This window comes from Mobula hypostoma, chromosome 29, assembly GCF_963921235.1.
Source record: "Mobula hypostoma chromosome 29, sMobHyp1.1, whole genome shotgun sequence".
Taxonomy (NCBI): domain Eukaryota; kingdom Metazoa; phylum Chordata; class Chondrichthyes; order Myliobatiformes; family Myliobatidae; genus Mobula; species Mobula hypostoma.
In genome coordinates this window covers 25,851,412-25,871,514 of record NC_086125.1, presented here as the reverse complement: position 1 = coordinate 25,871,514, position 20,103 = coordinate 25,851,412, and the positions used below count along the sequence as shown (strand labels likewise).

At 41.3% G+C, this 20,103-nt stretch overlaps 1 protein-coding gene across 1 annotated transcript in view; it reads left to right on the top strand.

Annotated features, from left to right (window-relative positions):
- The window catches only part of xab2 (XPA binding protein 2), an 85,241-nt gene that overhangs the window by 41,230 nt on the left and 23,908 nt on the right, over positions 1–20,103 (top strand). Inside the window, exons 13-14 of the mRNA XM_063035964.1 lie at positions 10,880–11,042; positions 14,061–14,251. Coding sequence (XP_062892034.1) covers positions 10,880–11,042; positions 14,061–14,251 — 354 coding nt within the window. The remainder of the gene's footprint in view (positions 1–10,879; positions 11,043–14,060; positions 14,252–20,103) is intronic.

Genomic DNA, 20,103 nt, shown 5'->3' with positions numbered 1-20,103 from the left:
GTGAGGACCTGCATTATAGGGAAAAATTGAATAGGTTAGGGCTTTATTCCTGGAGTGTAGGAAATGAGGGGAGATTTGATAGAAGTATACAAAATTATGAGGGGTACAGATAGGGCAAATGAAAGTAGACTTTTTCCTGTGAGATGAGAAGTAGAAGTTGTAGGTTAAATAAAAGATGAAATGTTTAGGGGGAGCTTTTTCACTCTGAGGGTGGTGCCAGTGTGTATGAGCTGCCAACAGAAATGGTGGATACAGATTCACTTTTGACATTTAAGAGAAGTTTGGATCAGTATGTGGATGGGAGTGGTATAGAGGGCTGTGTTCCAGATGCAGGTTGATGGGTCTAGGCAGAATAACATTTTGGCACCGACTAGATGGGCCAAAGGACTATTTCTATGTTTCAGTGCTCTATGACTCTTATTCATTGTCTTTAGATTTAGGTGCAACTGGTAAAGCAGTCATTTATTATACAACCTTAATTCCCTTTGAGAAGGTGATGGGGAGATGCCTTGAATCATAGCAACCCTTCTGCTCAAGCCTCTCCCACAGCACTGCAATGGACAACATTCCAAAATTCAGACACGGTGGCTGTGAAGGCCTGGTCCAGGGGTGGCCAACCTTTTATGTCAATTTTTTCACGCACGAGTTCAGATGTGCCATGCAACTCTTGTACCCCCATTCGGGACATGATATATTGATTTAATATAAAAACAAGATAAACATTGCCTACATTGATGAAACTTTTGAGTCTGTTTTGATTTCGCCAAGCTTTTAATGTTTGGAGTTAAATTAGTTACTGACAGCGGCAGAGAATTCTTCAAATTTGAATGTCAGTCGCGACCTCATTTTGTTTTTAATCAATTTCATGGCTGAAAATGCTTGTTCACATCTGTACGTCGTTCAAAACGACAGATATAACTCTGGGCAAATTTTCTTAGTTCTGGAAAATGTTCACGGGGTAATGATCGCCAGAAATTAATCATGTCGGAAGTGTTTGGGACTGAGGGAAGCTCATCAAATTTCATGTTCAATAGTGAATTTGTTTTCAAGTCAATAAGTTCCATTTGTACATTACTAGGCATCTTCATGATTTTTTGTTCACTCATGAAAATGGGTTTATAAAGGCAAGTATGCAGTCTTCTTCTTTAGCAAAATCACGAAAACGACTTTCAAATGACTCTTGCAATAACCTGATTTTTTCCAATATATTTTGTAAAATTGCCATTACTTTCAGCACATTCATTCTGCTCTTTTAAGTGCGGAAATTGGCTCAAGTCCTCGTTTTCTAACTGAGAGGTGAACATTTTTAACTTCATCTTAAATGCATTGATATCATTTACTAAGCTAGGAAATGATTTGTTCTTGCCCTGGAGTTTCAAATTTAGATAATTGAGATGGCTGGTAACATCAACTAAAAATGCTAAATCAAATAGCCAATTGTTATCACATAAAAGGGCTCTTTCCTCAGGCAGCTCATTTTCCTCTTCTAGAAAATTATGAACAGTATTTTTCAGTTTACATAATCTACTCAGAAACTGTCCTCTAGAAAGCCAGCGCACCTCACAATGAAGGACGAGATCACCATATTCCAAATCTAACATTTCACAATATTCTCTGAATTCTCATCTGTTTAATCCTCTTGCTCTAATTTTATTCACTCATTTCACAACCAGTAACATAACATGGTGCAACTTTAAAGTTTTTCCACACAGTGACTCTTGGTGTATAATGCAGTGATATTTTAGTAGAGGACAATCCAAAAAGTTTTCAAGCAAATTTGTAGTCCCAGCGGCTTTACCTATAATTGACGGCACTCCGTCAGTACAAACCTCGATGAGTTTACTAGAATCTAGTTGTAGATTTTCTAGGCATGATTTTACTTTGTCAAATATGTCTGATCCTCTTGTTTTTCTATGAAACAACAAGCGACTCAAGACCGCTAAGTTCTTTGAAGACGCTAAAATTATCTGAATTCCTCTTATAAAAATGCTTAACTGGGCTACATCACGTATGTCAGCAGATTCGTCCAAAGCTAAAGAAAAAGTACAACCATGAACAAGGTCTTTCAGTTGCTCAGATACATCATGACAGAGTTCTTCGGTGCGTCTCGTAACTGTTTGCTTTGACAAAGCAATTTCGTCTACTTTCCTTTCGATATTTTTATCACCAAGACATCTTGCAAATATTTGGAGACAAGGCTTAACAATTTCTTCTCCATCAGAGAAAGACTTCCGTTTTTTTGGCCAACGCTAAAGCAATTTTGTAGGACGCTTCTGTCATCGCCAAACTTTCACTACTTCTTATAACATATATATTTTGTCTTCTTTTGATTTCTTCCTTTTTCTTAATCACATATTCTTTCCGTAACTCAGACCCAAGCACTAGCTTCAGTTTTCCTTCTATTTCAGTCTGATGTGTTTTATAGCGTCTATTAAAGATCATGTCTTTTATTATGTGAGAAAGTGTTTTTATAAACAATGTACAATGGTTTTCCTGACGGACCCGCTATAAATAAGAACTCATTTTCCCACTGTTCATTGAATTCATGCTTACTATCACTTCCTGCTTTTCTTTTGCTCATTTTCTTTTGCACTGTGAAGGGTAACTGAATGTAAAAACAAGGCTTAATTTTCGAAAAAGTACAAAACTGCAAATGTTCACAAAGGATGAACAAAGCACAACTCCGCAGTGCACGAGTGTCAACTGTAAACTGACTGGCAAAAACCTGCGACGCACCGCTGGTGCAGACACCTGGCGCCTCAGGATCAAACAAGAATCAAATGTGTATTGAACAGTTATGGAATGACTGCAGAACAAAAGTCCTTCTTTCCTAGTTTGACTCATTGAACATTTTCTTAAAAATTGAAAACAGATTAATGTGAATGAAGATAACATTTGCCAAAAGATGTGCACGAAATAATAAAATCGCTAAAAATAATTGCTAAGTTTCAGCTTTATTCTCAGTAAAACCCATTGCTCGCTCTAAGCTCCTTGAATTCCTGTTGTGGATTTTTTTCTACAACTTGGTTTTTGGTTAATACTTTCTGCCTGAGTAGGCTTGCTTTTTTATTATTATCACTGGGATGCAATGCCCCACTTCTAATCATCCAATGTGCCACAAGTTGCCCCATCCCTGGACTGGTTATATTTCCATCATGTACCTATCTAAGAATCTCTTATGTCCCTATTATATTAAACTCAATCATGACGCCCTGGCAATGCATTCCAGTACCTACTACTTTCTGTGTTTAAGAAATACTCTCATCTCCCCTAAACTCTTCCAAAGCAATGTCCTCTGATAGTAGCCATTGTCACCCTGGGAAGAAGACTCCGGCTGTCCACTCTATGCCTCTTATCATCTATGCACCTCTGTCAGGTCTCCTCTCATCTTCCTTGGCTCCAAAGAGAAAAGTTCTAACTTGCTCAACCTTTCCTCAGAAGACATGCTGTCTAATCCAGGCAACAACATCGTAAATCTCCTCTGTACCCTCTCCAAAGCTTCAATTTCCTTCCTATAATGAGTTGACCATAACTGAACATAATATTCCAAGTGTGGTCTAACTGAGGCTTTATAGAATGGCTCTTGAACTCAGTCCCCCTGAACTAATGAAGGCAAACAAACAATATGCCACCTTAACCACCCTAGTTTTCCTCCCACTTATCAAGATACAGATAGACAATGTGTTGGCTTTCTAGTAGCTGCCTTCCACTTGGTTTGATGTAGATTTGTGAAAATGCCAATGTGTATGACAGTTCCGTTCAGTGTAATTGTTAAAAAGCAGTTGGACAGGTACTTGGATAGGAAAGGTAGAGGCCTAATATGGGGAAATGGGATTAGCATAGAGAGGTATAATGAGAAAGATCCTGGGAACGAAAGGGTTAAGGTGTGAGGAGTGCTTGATGACTCTGGTGTTCAGAAGGATGACGGGGATCTATCGAAAGAGTGGACGTGGAGAGGATGTTTCCGTGAGTGAGTCTAGGACCAGAGGGCGCAGCCTTCGAATAGAGGGACACCCCTTTAGAACACAGACGAGGAAGAATTTCTTCAGCCAGAAGGTGGTGAATCTGTGGAATTCATTGCCACAGATGGCTGAGGAAGCCAAGTCACTGGAGATATTTAAAATAGTGGTTGATAGTTTCTTGATTAATAAAGGCATCAAAGATTGTAGAGAGAAGGCAGGAGAATGGGGTTGCGAGGATAAATAAATTAGCCACAATTGAATGCTGAAGCAGACTAGATGGGCCGAATGGCCTGATTCTGCTCCTCTGTCTTATGGTCGACGTAGACAAGTTGGGCTATGCAACTATGATTAAGTCGATGCTGGCTAATGATTACTTGCACCCATGGTACTGTCTGCTGTCATTACTTGACAAGAATTATATTGATAAATTGTTTTATTGTCCCTTGTGGTTTTTATCTTGATCCATTTTGACCCCTTTAAAAACAATTTTAATGTCAGCAGTACTAGAGTTCTGATTTCATTTATGAAGCTGTTCGTGTGCTGACTGGGAAAAAAACAGATCTCTGGAATGGTGGTTCTGGCAAGTGCCCACCTACAGTTGGCTTAACCAGAGCTGAATATCTTTGTGAAAAGGTAGGTGGGATTGGACTGTCACTTCAAGTAAATTGATACTCCTCAGAATCAGAATCTGGTTTATTACTGGCATAGGTCATGAAATTTGTTGCTTTGTGGTAGCAATACTGTGCAATACATAGAAAAATATTATAAAGTAAACATGTAGTGCAATGAAGAGTAAAAATAGTGAGAGTATTCATGGGTTCGTTGTCCATTGAGGAATCTGATGCTTGGCATGCTTTTTACGCCGCAGTTGGGAACACTAACCTTTCATGCAATGTGTTTTACTTAGCTAGGCTGCTGAAATTTAGCTAAGTAACCTGACAAGAGAGAGAATCCAATAGTTGCTGTAGAAACAACAATAAGCTGCAGTCAGTTTTACAAGGCAAATCATCCAGATGTATTCAGGTCATGCAACTCAATGCAAACTTTGAATAACATCTAAATATACTGGTTCTCTGAGGTTACATTACAGTCTAGAAGTCACTCCCCGTTAGCTGATACCTAGATTATTTTATTTTAATGAATGGCTTCTTTCATGGGATGTTCATTTATGTTTTTGGCTTGTGTTGTTGCTGGAACTAGCTTCCTGTTTAGTCAGTTCTCTGTACTCACCCTGTGGTAATCTACACTCACTGAGTGTATGTTCATGGTTCTCTGCTACTGTAACCCACCCACTTCAGGGTTTGTGTTGTGCGTTCAGAGATGCTCTTCTGCACACCACTGTTGTAACGCATGATTATTTGAATTATTGTCACCTTCCTCTCAGCTTGAACCAGTTTGGTCAATCTTCTCTGACCTCTCTCATTAACAAGGCGTCTTTACCCACAGAACTGCCGCTCACTGGATGCGTTTTGTTTTTTCATACCATTCCCTGTAAACTCTAGATCCGAGTTTCCCAATCTTATTTTATTTAGCCCAAGGCTGCTCCTAAATCACTTTCATACTTGCCAACACCTCCCTAAAGCACCTTTATACCTGCCAATGCCTCTCTTAGACACAATATACTTTCTGGCACCCCCATAGTGTGAAAACATGTTTACCGTATGCTAACATGAGAAAAATGATTCTGCTTTAATATCTTATTTGTCTTTAAACCTAGCTTACACAGTACCTGTGCTCTGCATAGCAGCTTCAAGATCACTGTGACCCCTGAGGTTCAGTATTTATCAAGAGTTGAAATATGTGGTTCAAGTTGAGACAGCAAAAGCCTTAAGTCCCTACATGCAACAATGTCCAAGCGGTTTTTGTTTTTTGTGAGTATTAGTTCACTGCACTGAAGCCTCTTTCAACAAGGTAGGAGCATGGAAATAAAATGAAGAGCAGTTTGGTTCTTCTCTAAAGACCAGAAAACTTCATATGATGGTGTAGCTACATACCACAAAAGCTGACTTTTCTGAAAAGTATTTTTGCTGCTTCATCATTCTGAATTTCAATAATTTCTTCTTGCAAGCTCTGTTCCTGTTCTTCCACCTTGCAAAGAAATGGGTTAATTACCCAGTCTGGAATTTCCAGATGGTTCAAATCCTTGAATTAATTCTGAAAATCCTTCTTCAGTGACTGCAGATGTGAGCAGTACTCTTGCAAATCACCATCTATGAAAGAGAGTGCCATACTTTCCATGCAGGGAAACTGAGAACATTCTTCTCCCAATCTTTTGCTTATACGTTTTCAATTTTCCAATAAAATTGAACACGACACTTTTTGAAATTCCCTGCAGTTTCATATTTAGAATGTTTTAAATTTGTCGTACAGATCGGCTAGGTGTGCCACATCTCCACGCAGAAATTCCCAAGGTCTTACTGACTTTTGTCTCCCTCCCCCAAGAATCTTGAATGCCCCCTGATGACCTCTATTTCCCCTAATGCCCCCTTAAGACACGTAACAACCCCTGTTGGGAATTATTATTACTAATAGCTATTGTGGGTAAAAATCCCAGGAGATCAGCAGTTTCTGAGATACTCTAACCACCCCACATGGCACCAACAATCATTCTAAAGTCTAAAGTCATTTAGATCATGTTTCTTCCCCATTCTGATATTTGTTCTGAACAACTGAACCTCTTGACCATGTCTGCATGCTTTTTTGTATTGAGTTGCTGCCACATGATTGGCTAATTTGATATTTGCATGATAAGCAGGTGTATCTAATAAAATGGTCACTGAGTGTGAATTATTTGCAGTTTATTTAGGAAGAATAACTAAGGAGAAGATGCAAAGCTCTTGAAAGAGTGGAAGTGTTTGGGTCACATCATTTAACATCAGCTTAATATTTAAACTAGTTCAGTGTGGGTGGAGCAAGAATGATAGCGGAGAGGTAACATTAACTGACTTGTATTAACCATGGTACATGCTGCGACACTTACTGTGTGTGAGTGATAAACGGCCCCGAAGGCCACAAATGTGTACTCAGCGAACTGCATGATGCCCAACCAGATTTGGTGAGTGTGAAGGCATTGGCAAGGTGTTCTTTGTGATGGCCTAGAAAATAGACACCAATATGGTGTATCTACCATATTTGTCAGCTGATGCAAATAAAGAGAGGAGCCATCTGTGTGTGGGAGGGCCAAATGATTCAATGGGCCATTTGTGCACTGCCACCTTCTCACAATCAGAGTTCAAAATTCAGAGTAAGTTTATTATCAAAGTCCATATATGTCACCAAATGCACCCCTGAGATTCATTTTCTTGCAGGTAATCACAGTAAATGCAGGAAATACAATAGAATCAACGAAAGAGCATGCCGGACAGGTCAGACAGCAGCCAATGTGTAAAAAAAAAACACAACCATGCAAATACAAAAAGAAAAATATTATAATAAATATTGAGAACACAAGATAAAGAGTGCTAGAAAGTGAGTCCATTGGTTATGGGAACAGTTCAGTGATGGGGCGAGTGAAGTCATCTCCTCTGGTTCAAGAGCCTGATGGTTCTGATGTGGTTCAAGGTGAAGTGCTTCATACAAATAGTATTGGAACACTCGAACACCCAGCACGACTGTATGCCTCAGCCCCGGGGAGCTTTCTTTCATATTCTAATCACTCACCTTATCTGGGTAATGCATCTTATTCAGCAGAGTGATTCCATTAGTCCCATTTCCCCTCCTTTCTGTTCCCTATAGTCCTAGAGTCGTATAGCATTTAGTGTGTGTATATAAGATATTGGAGTGCGTATATATGTACGTACACAAAAATAGTGACATAGTGTTCATGAGTTCATTATCCATTCAGAAATCTGATAGTGGACAGGAAGAAACTGTTCCTAAAACAGTAAATATGTGTCTTCAGGCTAGAGTACCTCCTCTCTGATAGTAATGAGAAGAGGTCATGTCCTGGGTGGTATAACTGATGCCTTTTTTGAGGCTTCACCTTTTGAAGGTGATCTCAAGGATGGGAGGCGAGTGCCTGTGATGGAGTTGGCTGAGTTTACAACCCTCTGTAGCTTTTTCTGATTTCGTGCAGTGGCCCCTCCGTACCAGATGGTGCATCTGTAGAAATTTGCTAAAGTCTTTGGTGACATACCAAATCTCTTCAAAATCATAATGAAGTGTAGCCACTGGCGTGATTTCTTCATACTTCATCAGTCTGTTGAGTGCAGGATAGATCTTCAGAGATGTTGACACCCAGAAGCATGAAACTGCTGACTCCTTAGTAACTTGTGGATACAGCCCAGTCCATTAGGAACAGTTATTACCCCTCAACCCATCAGCTCTTGAACCAAAGGGGAATTTCAACTTCACTTGCCACATCACTGAACTGTTCCTAAACCTATGGAACACACATCAAAGTTGCTGGTGAACGCAGCAGGCCAGGCAGCATCTCTAGGAAGAGGTACAGTCGACGTTTCAGGCCGAGACCCTTCGTCTAAACCTATGGACTCATTTTCAAGGACTCTTCATCTCATATTCTCAATATTAATTATTTATTATTATTTATTTCTTCTATATTTGCACATTTTGGTGTCTCTTGCATACTGGTTGTCTGCCCTGTTGGTGCAATCTTTCATTGATTCTATTGTGGTTATTGAATTTATTGAGTATGCGTGCAAGAAAATGAATCTCAGGGTTGTATATGGTGACATGCATGTACTGTGATAATAAATTATTGAACTTCAGATGGTTTTAAATGCTGCTAATATGCCCTGCCTCAACCACTGTTTCTGGCAGCTCATTCCAAATATGCACCACCCTCTTGTGAAGAAGCTGAGAAACTCTTTCTTGCTTGACTGTCAATTCCTGTTAGATTATTTTGTCACTTAAGGGGTTAAGTAGCTGCTGTAAATTATCCATCAACAAATCTGTAGTGACAAGGGAGAAACGAGAGAACCCAGAGGATACCCATGTAGTCGTAGAGCATGAAACTCACACAAAATCACTCAAGGTAATAATCAAGCTGAGGTTATTAGATTTGTGAGGCAGCAATGCTAAATACTTTGCCCACTTAATGGAAAGTGAAGAGTGGAGATACAGATGGCATAAATGGGTAATGACTGAATAATTAGGATCATTTTCACCCAGCGAATGGTTGTAATCTGCAGCCATAAACTGGCATGAGGTAACTAAAAGTAGATTAGCTTTATTTGTCACATGTAAATTGAAACATACAGTGAAATGCATTGTTTGCGTCAGAGCCTAGGGGTATATCCACACTACGCCGGATAATTTTGAAAACGAAGCTTGTTCTCTTCGTTTTGACCTTCTGTCCACACTGAAACGGCGTTTTCATCCCCCGAAAACGGAGATTTTCAGAAACGCTCTCCAGAGTGAATAAATCTGAAAACGCCTAATATCCGTTGTAGTGTACAGGGTAACCGGAGAGATTTTGAAACGCTGTCATGACAACACCACAACAACAATGCTTTTTCTGCTTCTGCTTGGTACTGCGCAAGCTGTTATAACGCGCAGTCGGTGTGAATGGCGTGAGACTTAAATTGTAAAGTGAGCTTTTTTGACTATTTAAAAACGCTGTCATGACGTGCCGGAACAGATAGCCATAGTGTGGCATTTCGTTGTTTTCTTGAACGCAACCACCTAACAATTTCAGAACAGACGGCAACGAGACTGAAGCCAGAAGGGTTAGAAATGTACTCACCAAATACTTTGACCCATAGCTTCTGAATAAATAAGTGTACTTACTCACTTTGCCCTGTTTTCTGTCCTTGCTTGTATGAAGGTGGTTCACCTATTTATGCAAGTACTTCTCTGACAATATATGTGTAACAGCCTAATGTAACATTGTATGGAAATACAAGACAATACTGATGCAGACGTTTTATACATTTAACAAGGTGCTTTATTAATGCAACAGAGTTAGTCAGTTTTTCAATGTTTGTCATCAGCTGGGTCATACTGTCCGTGAACTCCCTGTCGGTTGCCTCCATACGCTCCAGTATTTGTTTTTTTTTTAGTTTTAAGTCCTCCTGCGCGAGAGCCAAGAGCAATTCCTTTTAACTTTTTCTGCTCTGTAACTGGACAAACACGCACTAAGTATACAGTTTTCTCTTCGCTTGGTTTCTGTGTGTCCTGCGCATGCCCAGTAGGAGGAGATTCGCCCAAATATCCGTCTAATGTGGACGGAGATATTTTGAAAAACGCTTAGTGTGGACGCCTGTCGTTTTTACTCGAAACTGGCATTTTCAAAATTATCCGGCGTAGTGTGGACGTAGCCTAACACAGTCCGACGATGTGCTGGGGCAGCCTGCAAGCGTCGCTATGTTTCCAGCATCAACACAGCATACCATAGCCTGTACACTTTTGAAATGTGGGAGGAAACCGAAGCTCTTGGAGGAAACCACATGGTCATGGAGAAAGTTTGCAGACAGCAGCAGAATTGAACCCAGGTCACTGGTGCTGTAAAATTGTTACACTGACTGCTATGCCACCCTACTGAATGTCCTAGAGTTCTCCTAGCATTTTTGTCTGTCTTGCTTTCTGGATCATTCGGCACTAAGCTTTACTGAACATTTTATGTCGTTCTCTGTTTCAGCTAAATGGTGAGCTTTGGTGAGTTTGCCTCTAAGGGCAGAAGACAATGGGTCTGACCCTGGAATGACCGGGAGGGCTGATGATGTCCACTAGGTTGTTGGAAAGATAGGGTACAGAAAGATTTTTCTAATTGTCTAACCCTTTGGCTGACTAAGGTACTTCGTCTGCCAAATCAACTAAGATCAATTACCTCAGTACAGAACAGGAACTAAACCTAAAACACAATTGGTTTTTCTGACTAAGTTGTGCAAAGTTCATCAATTAAGCCAGCAGGTTGTAAGAGTTGGTTGGATTTAATTAATTGTGTTTTGTTCTTGCAGGCTTACGAGCGAGGGATCGCCCTGTTTAAATGGCCCAACGTGTATGATATCTGGAACACTTACCTAACGAAGTTCATTGATCGGTACGGTGGGAAGAAACTCGAGAGGGCACGGGACCTGTTTGAGCAGGCTCTCGATGGATGTCCACCGAAGTTTGCAAAAAGTCAGTGCTTTAAATACTATTTTAACTCTAGGTGAAACTCCACCGGTGCCAAATGATTTAACTCCATTTACAGTGAGTGATGCAAGCCTACAGTTTCCAGAAGTTAGCAATTAAATGTTATTTATCTTTGCCTGTAGGTTTTATTGCACTATACCTGACAGCTTTTTTTTTGGTGTGACTATCTTTTTGTGTTTCAGTCAAACTTCCTTGGGCATTTTCCATGTCATACAGTGACTGGCTTTTAATTGTAGGAATTGTGGGTTGATATTTAGGTTTGGCTTATTAATGTTGTGATCCCTTTTTTCTCTTGTATAGTGACATTTTCTCTACATTCCCAAGAGGCAGAAATATTCAGATTTCAGTAAAGTGGATTAAAAAATTGTGCATGTCCCGCACTGTTTATTTTCTAAGCTTTGATGTGACTTCACCAGGAAGTGGTGTGTATATATCTTCCTCGGAGATTCTGGCTCGATTCAGACCATGGGTGCTTTGTGTGTGGAGTTTCTATGATGGGATCGTTTGCCCGGGTGCTCCTGTTTCCCCTGACATAGCAAAGGCATGATGGCTGGTTAATTAATTGGCATCTGTTGTATGGTGAGTGGTAGAAGAATTGGAATGGGGAGAAATAGATGAAGTTGTCATAGATCTGAGAGGAAAGCCGAGATCACAGCAGATACATGTTTGATGGTTAGCACAGATGTGATGGGCCAAAGGATCTGCTTCCCTGGTGTGTGGCTTTATGACACATTGTGCCTTTCAGAAGGATGAGGGGGCATCTCATTGGAACCCACCAAACACTGAAAGACCCAGATGGAGTGTCTGTGGAGAGGTTATAGGAGAATCTGGGATGTAAGGTCACAGCCTTAGAGTAAAGGGGTATCTCTTTAGAACAGAGATGAGGAAGAATTTCTTCAGCCAAAGGTAATGAATCTGTGGAAGTTTTTGCCACCGAGAGCAGTGGAGACCAAGGCATTGGGTATAATTAAGGCAGATTGATAGATTCTTGATTAGTAAGGGTATTAAAAGGACAGAGAGAAAGCGGTTGAAAAAAACATTTGCCATGATTGAATGATGGAGCAGTCTTGATAAGCTGAGTAGCGTAATTCTACTCATATCTTATAGTTCTATGAGAAAGGTAAGTTGACCCTCCCTCCAGGACCTCCTTTGGTACTAATCTTTTACTCTGGAAGTGCTAAGTGGACCCTTATCCCTGATCCTCTATTCAACAAGGTCACTGGTATGGATAGCAGAGTGGCTGATAGTGGCAGTGTGTGGGATAAGGGGGGCCTTTTCTGGTCGGCTGCTGGTGACTAGTGCTGTTCCTCAGGGGTCAATATTGGGACCGCTACTTCTCATACTGTTTGTCAATGATTTAGATAATGGAATTGATGGCTTTGTGGCAAAATTTGTGGATGATACGAAGATAGGTAGAGGAGTAGGCAGTGCTGAGGAAGCAATGTGATTGCGGCAGGACCTGGACAAATTGGAAGAATGGGCAAAAAAGTGGCAGATGGAATACAGTGTTTGGAAATATATGATGCCTTTTGATAAAAAGATCAATAGTGTGGACTGTTATCTAAATGGGGAGAAGGTTCAAGCATCAGAGAGGCAGAGGGACTTAGGAGTCCTCATGCAAGACTCCCAGAAGGTTAATTTACAGGTTGAGTCTGTGATAAAGGCAAATGCAATGTTGGCATTTATTTCAAGGGCGATTGAATATAAAAGCAGGGAGATAATGCCGAGCCTTTGTAAGGCACTAGTCAGGCCGCACTTGGAGTATTGTCTACAGTTTTGGGCCCTGTATCTCAGAAAGGATGTGTTGTCTTTGGAGAGAGTCCAGAGGAGGTTCAGGAGGATGATTCTGAGAATGAAGGGGTTAACATATGAGGAGTGTTTGGCAACTTTGGGTCTGTACTCACTGGAATTTAGAAGATCTCATTGAAACCTACCAAATGTTGAAAGGACTAGATAGGGTGGATGCGGAAAGGATGTTTCCAATGGTGGGGGTATCCAGAACTAGAGGACACAGCCTCAAAATTGATGGGCAACCCTTTAAAACAGAGGTGAAGAGATTTTTTAAATCTGGAGAGTGGTAAATCTGTGGAATGCTCTGCCGCAGACTGCGGTGGAGGCCAAGTCTGTGGGTATATTTAAGCTGGAAGTTGATTGTTTCCTGATTGGTCAGGGCATCAAAGGATATGGCAAGAAGGCAAGTGTATGGGATTGAGTGGGATCCAGGGTCAGCCATGATGGAATGACGGAGCAGACTCGATGGGCTGAATAGCCTAATTCTGCTCCTATGTCTATGGCTTCTCTGATCTTTCAGCAATAATTTTCCTAGATCCACTGTGTAAGCTCACTTATTTGGTCCAGAAAGATGAAACACTAACAAGCCCTATTAATTTCACACCTACAGATGGAGGCCAATCCAAAAAAGTATGAAGTGATACACTTTAGAAGGTTGAAATTGAATACAGGGTTAATGGCAGGGTTCCTAGCAGTATGGAGGAATAGAGGGATCCATCGATCCCTTAGAGTTGCAGCACAAGTTGTTAAGATAGTTAAGGAGGTGTATGTTCTGGTCACCTTGATTAGTTGGGAGATTGAATTCAAGCAGTAATGTTGCAGCTGTATAAAACTGGTTAAACCACACTTGGAGTATTGTGTTCAATTCTGGTTGCCTCATTATACAAAAACTTTTGAGAGGCTGCCTGGATTAGAGAGCATATCTTGTGAAGATAGGTTGAGTGAGTTTGGAATTTTCTCTTGATTGATGGAGAATGAACGATAACTTGAAAGAAGTGTACAAGATCGTAAGAGGCAAAAATAGAGTGGACAGCTAGTTCCTCTTTCCCAGAGTGGAAATGGCTAATGCCAGAGGGCATAATTTTGAGGTGTTGAAAATAACGGAGGAATGTTGGAGTAAGTTTTTACATAGTGGCGGGAGTGTGGAACACCCTGCTGGGGATCTGTTCTATGTTCTGTGTTCTATTATTTGGCTTCAATCTTGTCTTGCAGCTCTCTACCTGTTGTATGCCAAGCTGGAGGAGGAGTACGGGTTAGCCCGACACGCCATGGCTGTATACGAGCGAGCAACGAAGGCAGTGGAGCTGCTGGAGCAATACGAGATGTACAACATTTACATTAAAAGAGCAGCTGAAATCTATGGAGTTACTCACACACGGGGCATTTACGAGAAGGCAATTGAGGTACAGCAAGCTTCCAATTAAGATTCCTCATTTATTTTGAGAGGATTTACAGTCTTGTTCCCATTACACAGTCAAATGTCTGTTCTCTGCTTTGGTTCCTAAACTGCTACAAGAAGCTTGATTTGAAACAGAGCTCCTGCTTTAGTGTCACAGGTATGGAAGAGTACGTGAAGCCCTCCAGAACTCACTGGAGTTCTCCAGATAGAGCACTGTGGAAGTGTTTCTTGCTGAAACTTTAATAATCGATTTGTACAGAATGTGCAGCATAGTGGAACTATGTGGAGAGCTTACAATGGTTTAAATTAGAACTAGGAATTAAGTTTTATTCCAAATGCTAAATAAGTTCATCCCTGTATCAAAAATGAGCTGGCCCCCGAAAAGGTCCTTTGGTTTTTCACAAGAATTCTCACTGGAATGTAAGCCTTAAGCTATGAGGAATTTGTTGTCTGTGGGCCTGTACTTGATAGAGTTCTGAACAGTAGGGTTGGGAGGGGGTGTAAGGTGTGACACCAACCAAAAACTGAAAGCCCTGGATAGAATGGACATGGAGAGGATGTATCCAACAGTAGGAGAATCTAGGATCCGAGGCACAGCCTCAGAATCGTCCCTTTAGAACAGAGATGAGGAGGAGTTTTTTTAGCCAGAGGGTGGTGAATCTGTGTGCATTTGTTGCTGCATAGTGCTGTGGAGGCCAAGACATTTGGTGTTTAAGACAAAGATTGATAGGTTCTTGATTGGTAAGGAGATTAAGGGTTGCAGGGAAAAGATGTGAGAGTTTTTTAAAATCAGTACTGACTGATTTGTGAAGCAGACAGTGAATCAAATGGCCTTGTTCTTCTCCCATACCTTATGGCCTGATCATATGGTTGGCAAAGGGAGACAGTTTTTGGGAGCAATGGGACATCTGGTAGTGTAGCGGTACTGTGACGTTATTACAGAGTACAACTCCGACACCATCTGTAAGTTTGTACGTTTTCCCCATGAACTGTGTGGGTTTCCTCTGGGTGCTCCAGTTTCCTCCCACAAATCAAAGACATACCAGTAGGTAGGTGAATTGGTCATTGAACATTGACCTGTGATTAGGCTGGGGTTAAATAAGTGTGATGCTGGGCAGCGCAGCTTTCTGGGCCAGAAGAGCTTGTTCCACACTGTATCTCAAAATAACTAAATAAAATCTGGCTGTTGCAAGCATAAAGCCCTGAAATCTAAACTCACTCGTGCCTCCTTTGATACTTGAAACACAATTCTGCTTAAACCTTTTCATTACATGTACCGTCCATTCCAACCCTTGGTATTGTGTACCCGACTTTCCACTGGCACAAGGTTTAGTGTGCAACAAGTCTGTCAGTGTCATCTACATAGTGTATTGTCATCTACACATGTACGTGCATGCACAGGTGCAATGAAAAACTACCTGCAGCAGCATCACAAGCAAAGCGTCACATAAGCAGCATTCACAAGAAAAACAAGCATAAATTATGTGTTAATTTTATAATAAACTATGCAATTTCAGAATTGGCTAATGTCACTTCATGTACACAAGTGTAAAGGAGGATGAAATAATTGTCACTCCACATCTGATGCAGCACAAGAAAAAGGTGAAGAACACAATAAATATAAATTAGTAAGACAGGTTATATACCTCGACTGAATTCCATAAAGGGACACTAGGTTGCACATAAGGTTACTGACAGGAAATAATAAAGCAGTGGTGGAATTAGTGGGCGGTGGTGTTGATCAGCCTTTCTGCTTGGGGGAAGTAACTGATTTTGAGTCTGGTGGTCCTGGTGTGGATGCAACTTAGCATCCTTCTGATAGAAGTTGGAAAAACAGTCTGTGAGCAGGGTGTGTGGGATCCTTTATGATGTTACTGGCACCTTCTGTTCGTGTGTCCTTGGTGGCAGGTAGGCTGGTGCCAGTGATACGTTGGGCAGTTTTGGCTAGCCGTTATAGTCTTTCTCTCCACCACAGTGCATTTTCCACACAAGGTAGTGAGTCAACTTGTCTGCTGCAGTATGGATGTGCAAAACCTAGTTCTTTTCAGCCTTCTCAGAAAGTAGAGATGTTAGTGAGCTTTCTTGACTGTGTAGGATGTGCTCTGGGACCATGAGAGGTTGTGTAAGATGTGCACTCCCAGGAGTTTGAAATAGCTCGCAGTTTCCACTGCTGTGCTGCAGATGTAAAGTGGAGTGTAACTGGTACGAGTTCTCTTGAAATTGATAATCATTTCCTTTGTCCTGCTAAGGAAGAGGTTATTTGCCTTGCACCAGGCCTCAAACTCTTCTACCTCCTCTCTGTAGGCCGCCTCATCATCATTGCTGATGAGCCCCACCACAGTTGTGTTATCAGCAAACTTGGAGATGCAATTGCTTGGGCGTTCAGCTGTGCAGTCATGTGTGAGCGAATTGTACAGCAATGGGCTCAGAACATAGCCCTGGGGGGCACCCGTGTTGAGTATGATGGGGAAGAAGGAGCTGTCGTGCATCCTGACTGAGGTCTATTGGTTAGGAAGTCCAACAACCAGTTGGTCAGTGGTGTATTTACAGTGGTGCTAGAAAGAATATGCTCTATTTCTGCATAAATATGTCCTAAAATGTGATCAGATCTTCATGGAAGGCCTAAAGCTAGATAGAGAACCCAATTAAATAAATTAACACAAAAAAAAACTTTATACTCGTTCATTTATTTATTGAGAAAAATTATCCAATATTACATGCATTTGTTGGGAAAAGTATGTGAACCTTTGCTTTCAGTAAATGGTGTGACCCACGTGTACAGCAATAACTTTAACCAAACGTTTCCAATAACTGTTGATCAGTACTGCACATTGGCTTGGAGGAATTTCAGGCCATTCCTCTGTACAAATCTGCTTCATCTCTGGGATGTTGGTGGGCTTCCTTGCATAAACTGCTTGTTTCAGGTCCTTCCACAACACTTCAATAGGATCAAGGTCAGAACGTTGACTTGGCCATTCCAAAACATAATTTTTTTTCTTTTTAAACCATTCTGTTGTTGATTTACTCTTGACTTTTGGATCATTGTCTTGTTACATTATCCAACTTCTATTAAGCTTTAGCTGACGGACAATTATCCTAACATTCTCCTGTAAAATGTCTTGATACAATTTTGAATTCATTGTTCCCTCAATGATTGCAAGCTGTTCAGTCTCTGAGGCAGCAAAACAGTCCCAAACCATGATGCTCCTTCCACCATGATTCACAGTTGGGATGAGGTTTTGGTGTTGGTGTGCAGTGCCCTTTCTCCTCCAAACATAGCAATGTGCATTTCTGCCAAAAAGTTGAACTTTTGTCCCAGAAGCATTGTAGACCATCCAAGTGGTCTTTTGCACACTTGAGATGTGCAGCAATGTTTTTATTTATTTGGAGAGCAGTGGCTTCCTCCGTGGAACATCATTCTTGTTCAGTGTTTTTCTTATAGTGGACACTTGAACAGAGACTTTAGCAAGTTCTGGAGATTTCTGCAGGTCTTTTGCTTGGGATCTTTTTCACCTCCTTCAGCATTCCACATATGCTCTTGGTGTGATCTTTGCAGGATGCCCACTCCTAGGGAGAGTAGCAACTGAGTTTCCTCCATTTGTAGACAATTTCTTTTACGTTTGACTGATGAACACACAGGTCTTTAGAAATTCTTTTGTAGACTTTTCCAGCTTCATGCGTCTCTACAATTCTTCTAAGGTCCTCTGAAAGTTGTTTTGATCGAGCCATGCTGCACATGAACAAATCTTTATTGAGAAGAGCAGGCTCTGTCAGTAACATGGCGTTCTGTGCCTTTTATAGGGCAGGGCACCACTACAACTCGTACCTCCAATCTCATCTCACTGATTGGAACACCTGACTCCAAATAGCTTTTGTAGAAGGCATCACCCCAAAAGTTCACTTACTTTTTCCAACAAATATGTGTAATATTGGATCATTTTTCTCAAAAAAATAAACGAACAAGTGTAATGTTTTTCGTATTATTTATTTGATTGGGTTCTCTTTATCTAGTTTTTGGACTTCCGTGAAGATCTGATCTCATTTTAAGTGATATTTACGCAGAAATAGAGAAAATTCTACAGGGTTCACAAACTTTCTAGCACCACTGTAGACCGAGGAGGATTAGGAGTTTGTTCACCAAGGTCTGTGGGACAATAATGCTGAATGTTGAAATGAAATCCAGAAACAACATTCTGATGTAAGTGCCCTTGTTTTTCAGATGTGTCAGGGACAGGTGCATGACAGATGCTAGGGCATCTGTTGTAGAGCGTTTCTGTTGATTAATATGTTGGTGAGTGTCCAATGGGACAGGAATGGTGTCTTTGATGTGTGCCATTATTAATCATTTTAAGCACTTTCTGACGATTGGCATCAGTGCAACAGTACAGTAGTCATTTCATTGTGAATGTGTAGAGTTCTTTGGTACAGGGATTTTAGTGGCTGATTTGAAGCACGTGGGGACAGCTACCTAGGTAAGTGAAGTGTTGAAGATGTCCATGAAGACATCAGTGAATTGGTGTGCACACTCCCTGAGTACTCAGCCTGGAATATTGTCTAGGTCAGCGGCTTTATGGATATTCACTCTCTGCAAAGTCCTTCTCATGTCTGCTGCTGTTAAAGTGGCTGCTCACCTGGTAGGGGTGTAGCTTTCATGGCCAGTGTTGTGTTGCATGCCGCAAAGCATGCATAAAAGTTGTTGCGTCAGGGAGAGAGGCATCACTGGTACAGTCGAACAACACACAAAAAATGCTGGTGAACACAGCAGGCCAGGAAGCATCTATGGGAAGAGGTACAGTCGACGTTTCGGGCCGGGACTCTTCGTCAGGACTAACTGAAAGAAGAGATAGTAAGAGATTTGGGAGGGGGAGATCCGAAATGCTAGGAGAAGACAGGAGGGGAGGGGTGGATCTAAGAGCTGGTACAGTCGATGCTGTTTTTCCTTGCGTAGTCCATAAAGCCTTTCATGCCCAGCCACATATGCCAGGGATCATTATCAGAGAAGTGATCCTGAAGTTTTTGTGCATAGGTGTCCTTTGTTGTCTTGATTCTAAGGTTTCTCCTGGCTGCTCTGAAAGCTGAACTCGACAGCAGCATCCCGGGCTTTTAGTTGGGAGTGCAACTCTGTGTTCAGCCAAGGCTTCTGGTTCTGGGCTGTGTGATGACCATTCTTGAGGTACCAATGTTGTCTACACACTTACTGCGGCATATTCAGGTCTTTGTCTTCTCTGTTTGTGGTGGCCTCCTTGAACATCTGCAAGTTGGTCCTTTTAGAACAGACCTGGAGCACAGTGTTGGCCATGCAGTGATGGTCCTCTTGACTGGTTTCTCCATTTTCAGCAGAGTCAGTGTGCTGGGATTAACGTTATGGCGATGTGGTCAGAGAAGCCTAGACGAGGGTGCCGGATGCCTTTATAAGTACCCTTTCTGTTTATATAAACATTGTTTTTCAAACAGAAAGAAGTTTATAAAGAGAAAACATTAAAGGTCAGCTTTTAATTGTCACATCTATATCAAAACATACAGTGGAATCTGTTGTTTGCATCTAATCAAAACAGCAAGGATTGCAATGGGGTAGCCCACAAGTATCACCACAGTTCTGGTGCCAACATACTATGCCCACATCTCGCTAACTCTTAGCTGTAAAGCTTTGAAATGTGAGAGGAAACCAGAGCTCCCGGTGGAAACCCATGTGGTCACGGGAAGAACATACAGACTCTTTACAGACAGCAGTAGGAATTGAATGGCAATTGGTGATCATTGGCACTTAGGGTTGTGCAGGGTGGTTCAAGAACAGAATGGTTGAAGGGAAATGTTTCTGAACCTGGTGGTGTTGGACTTCAGGTCTGTACTTTCAGC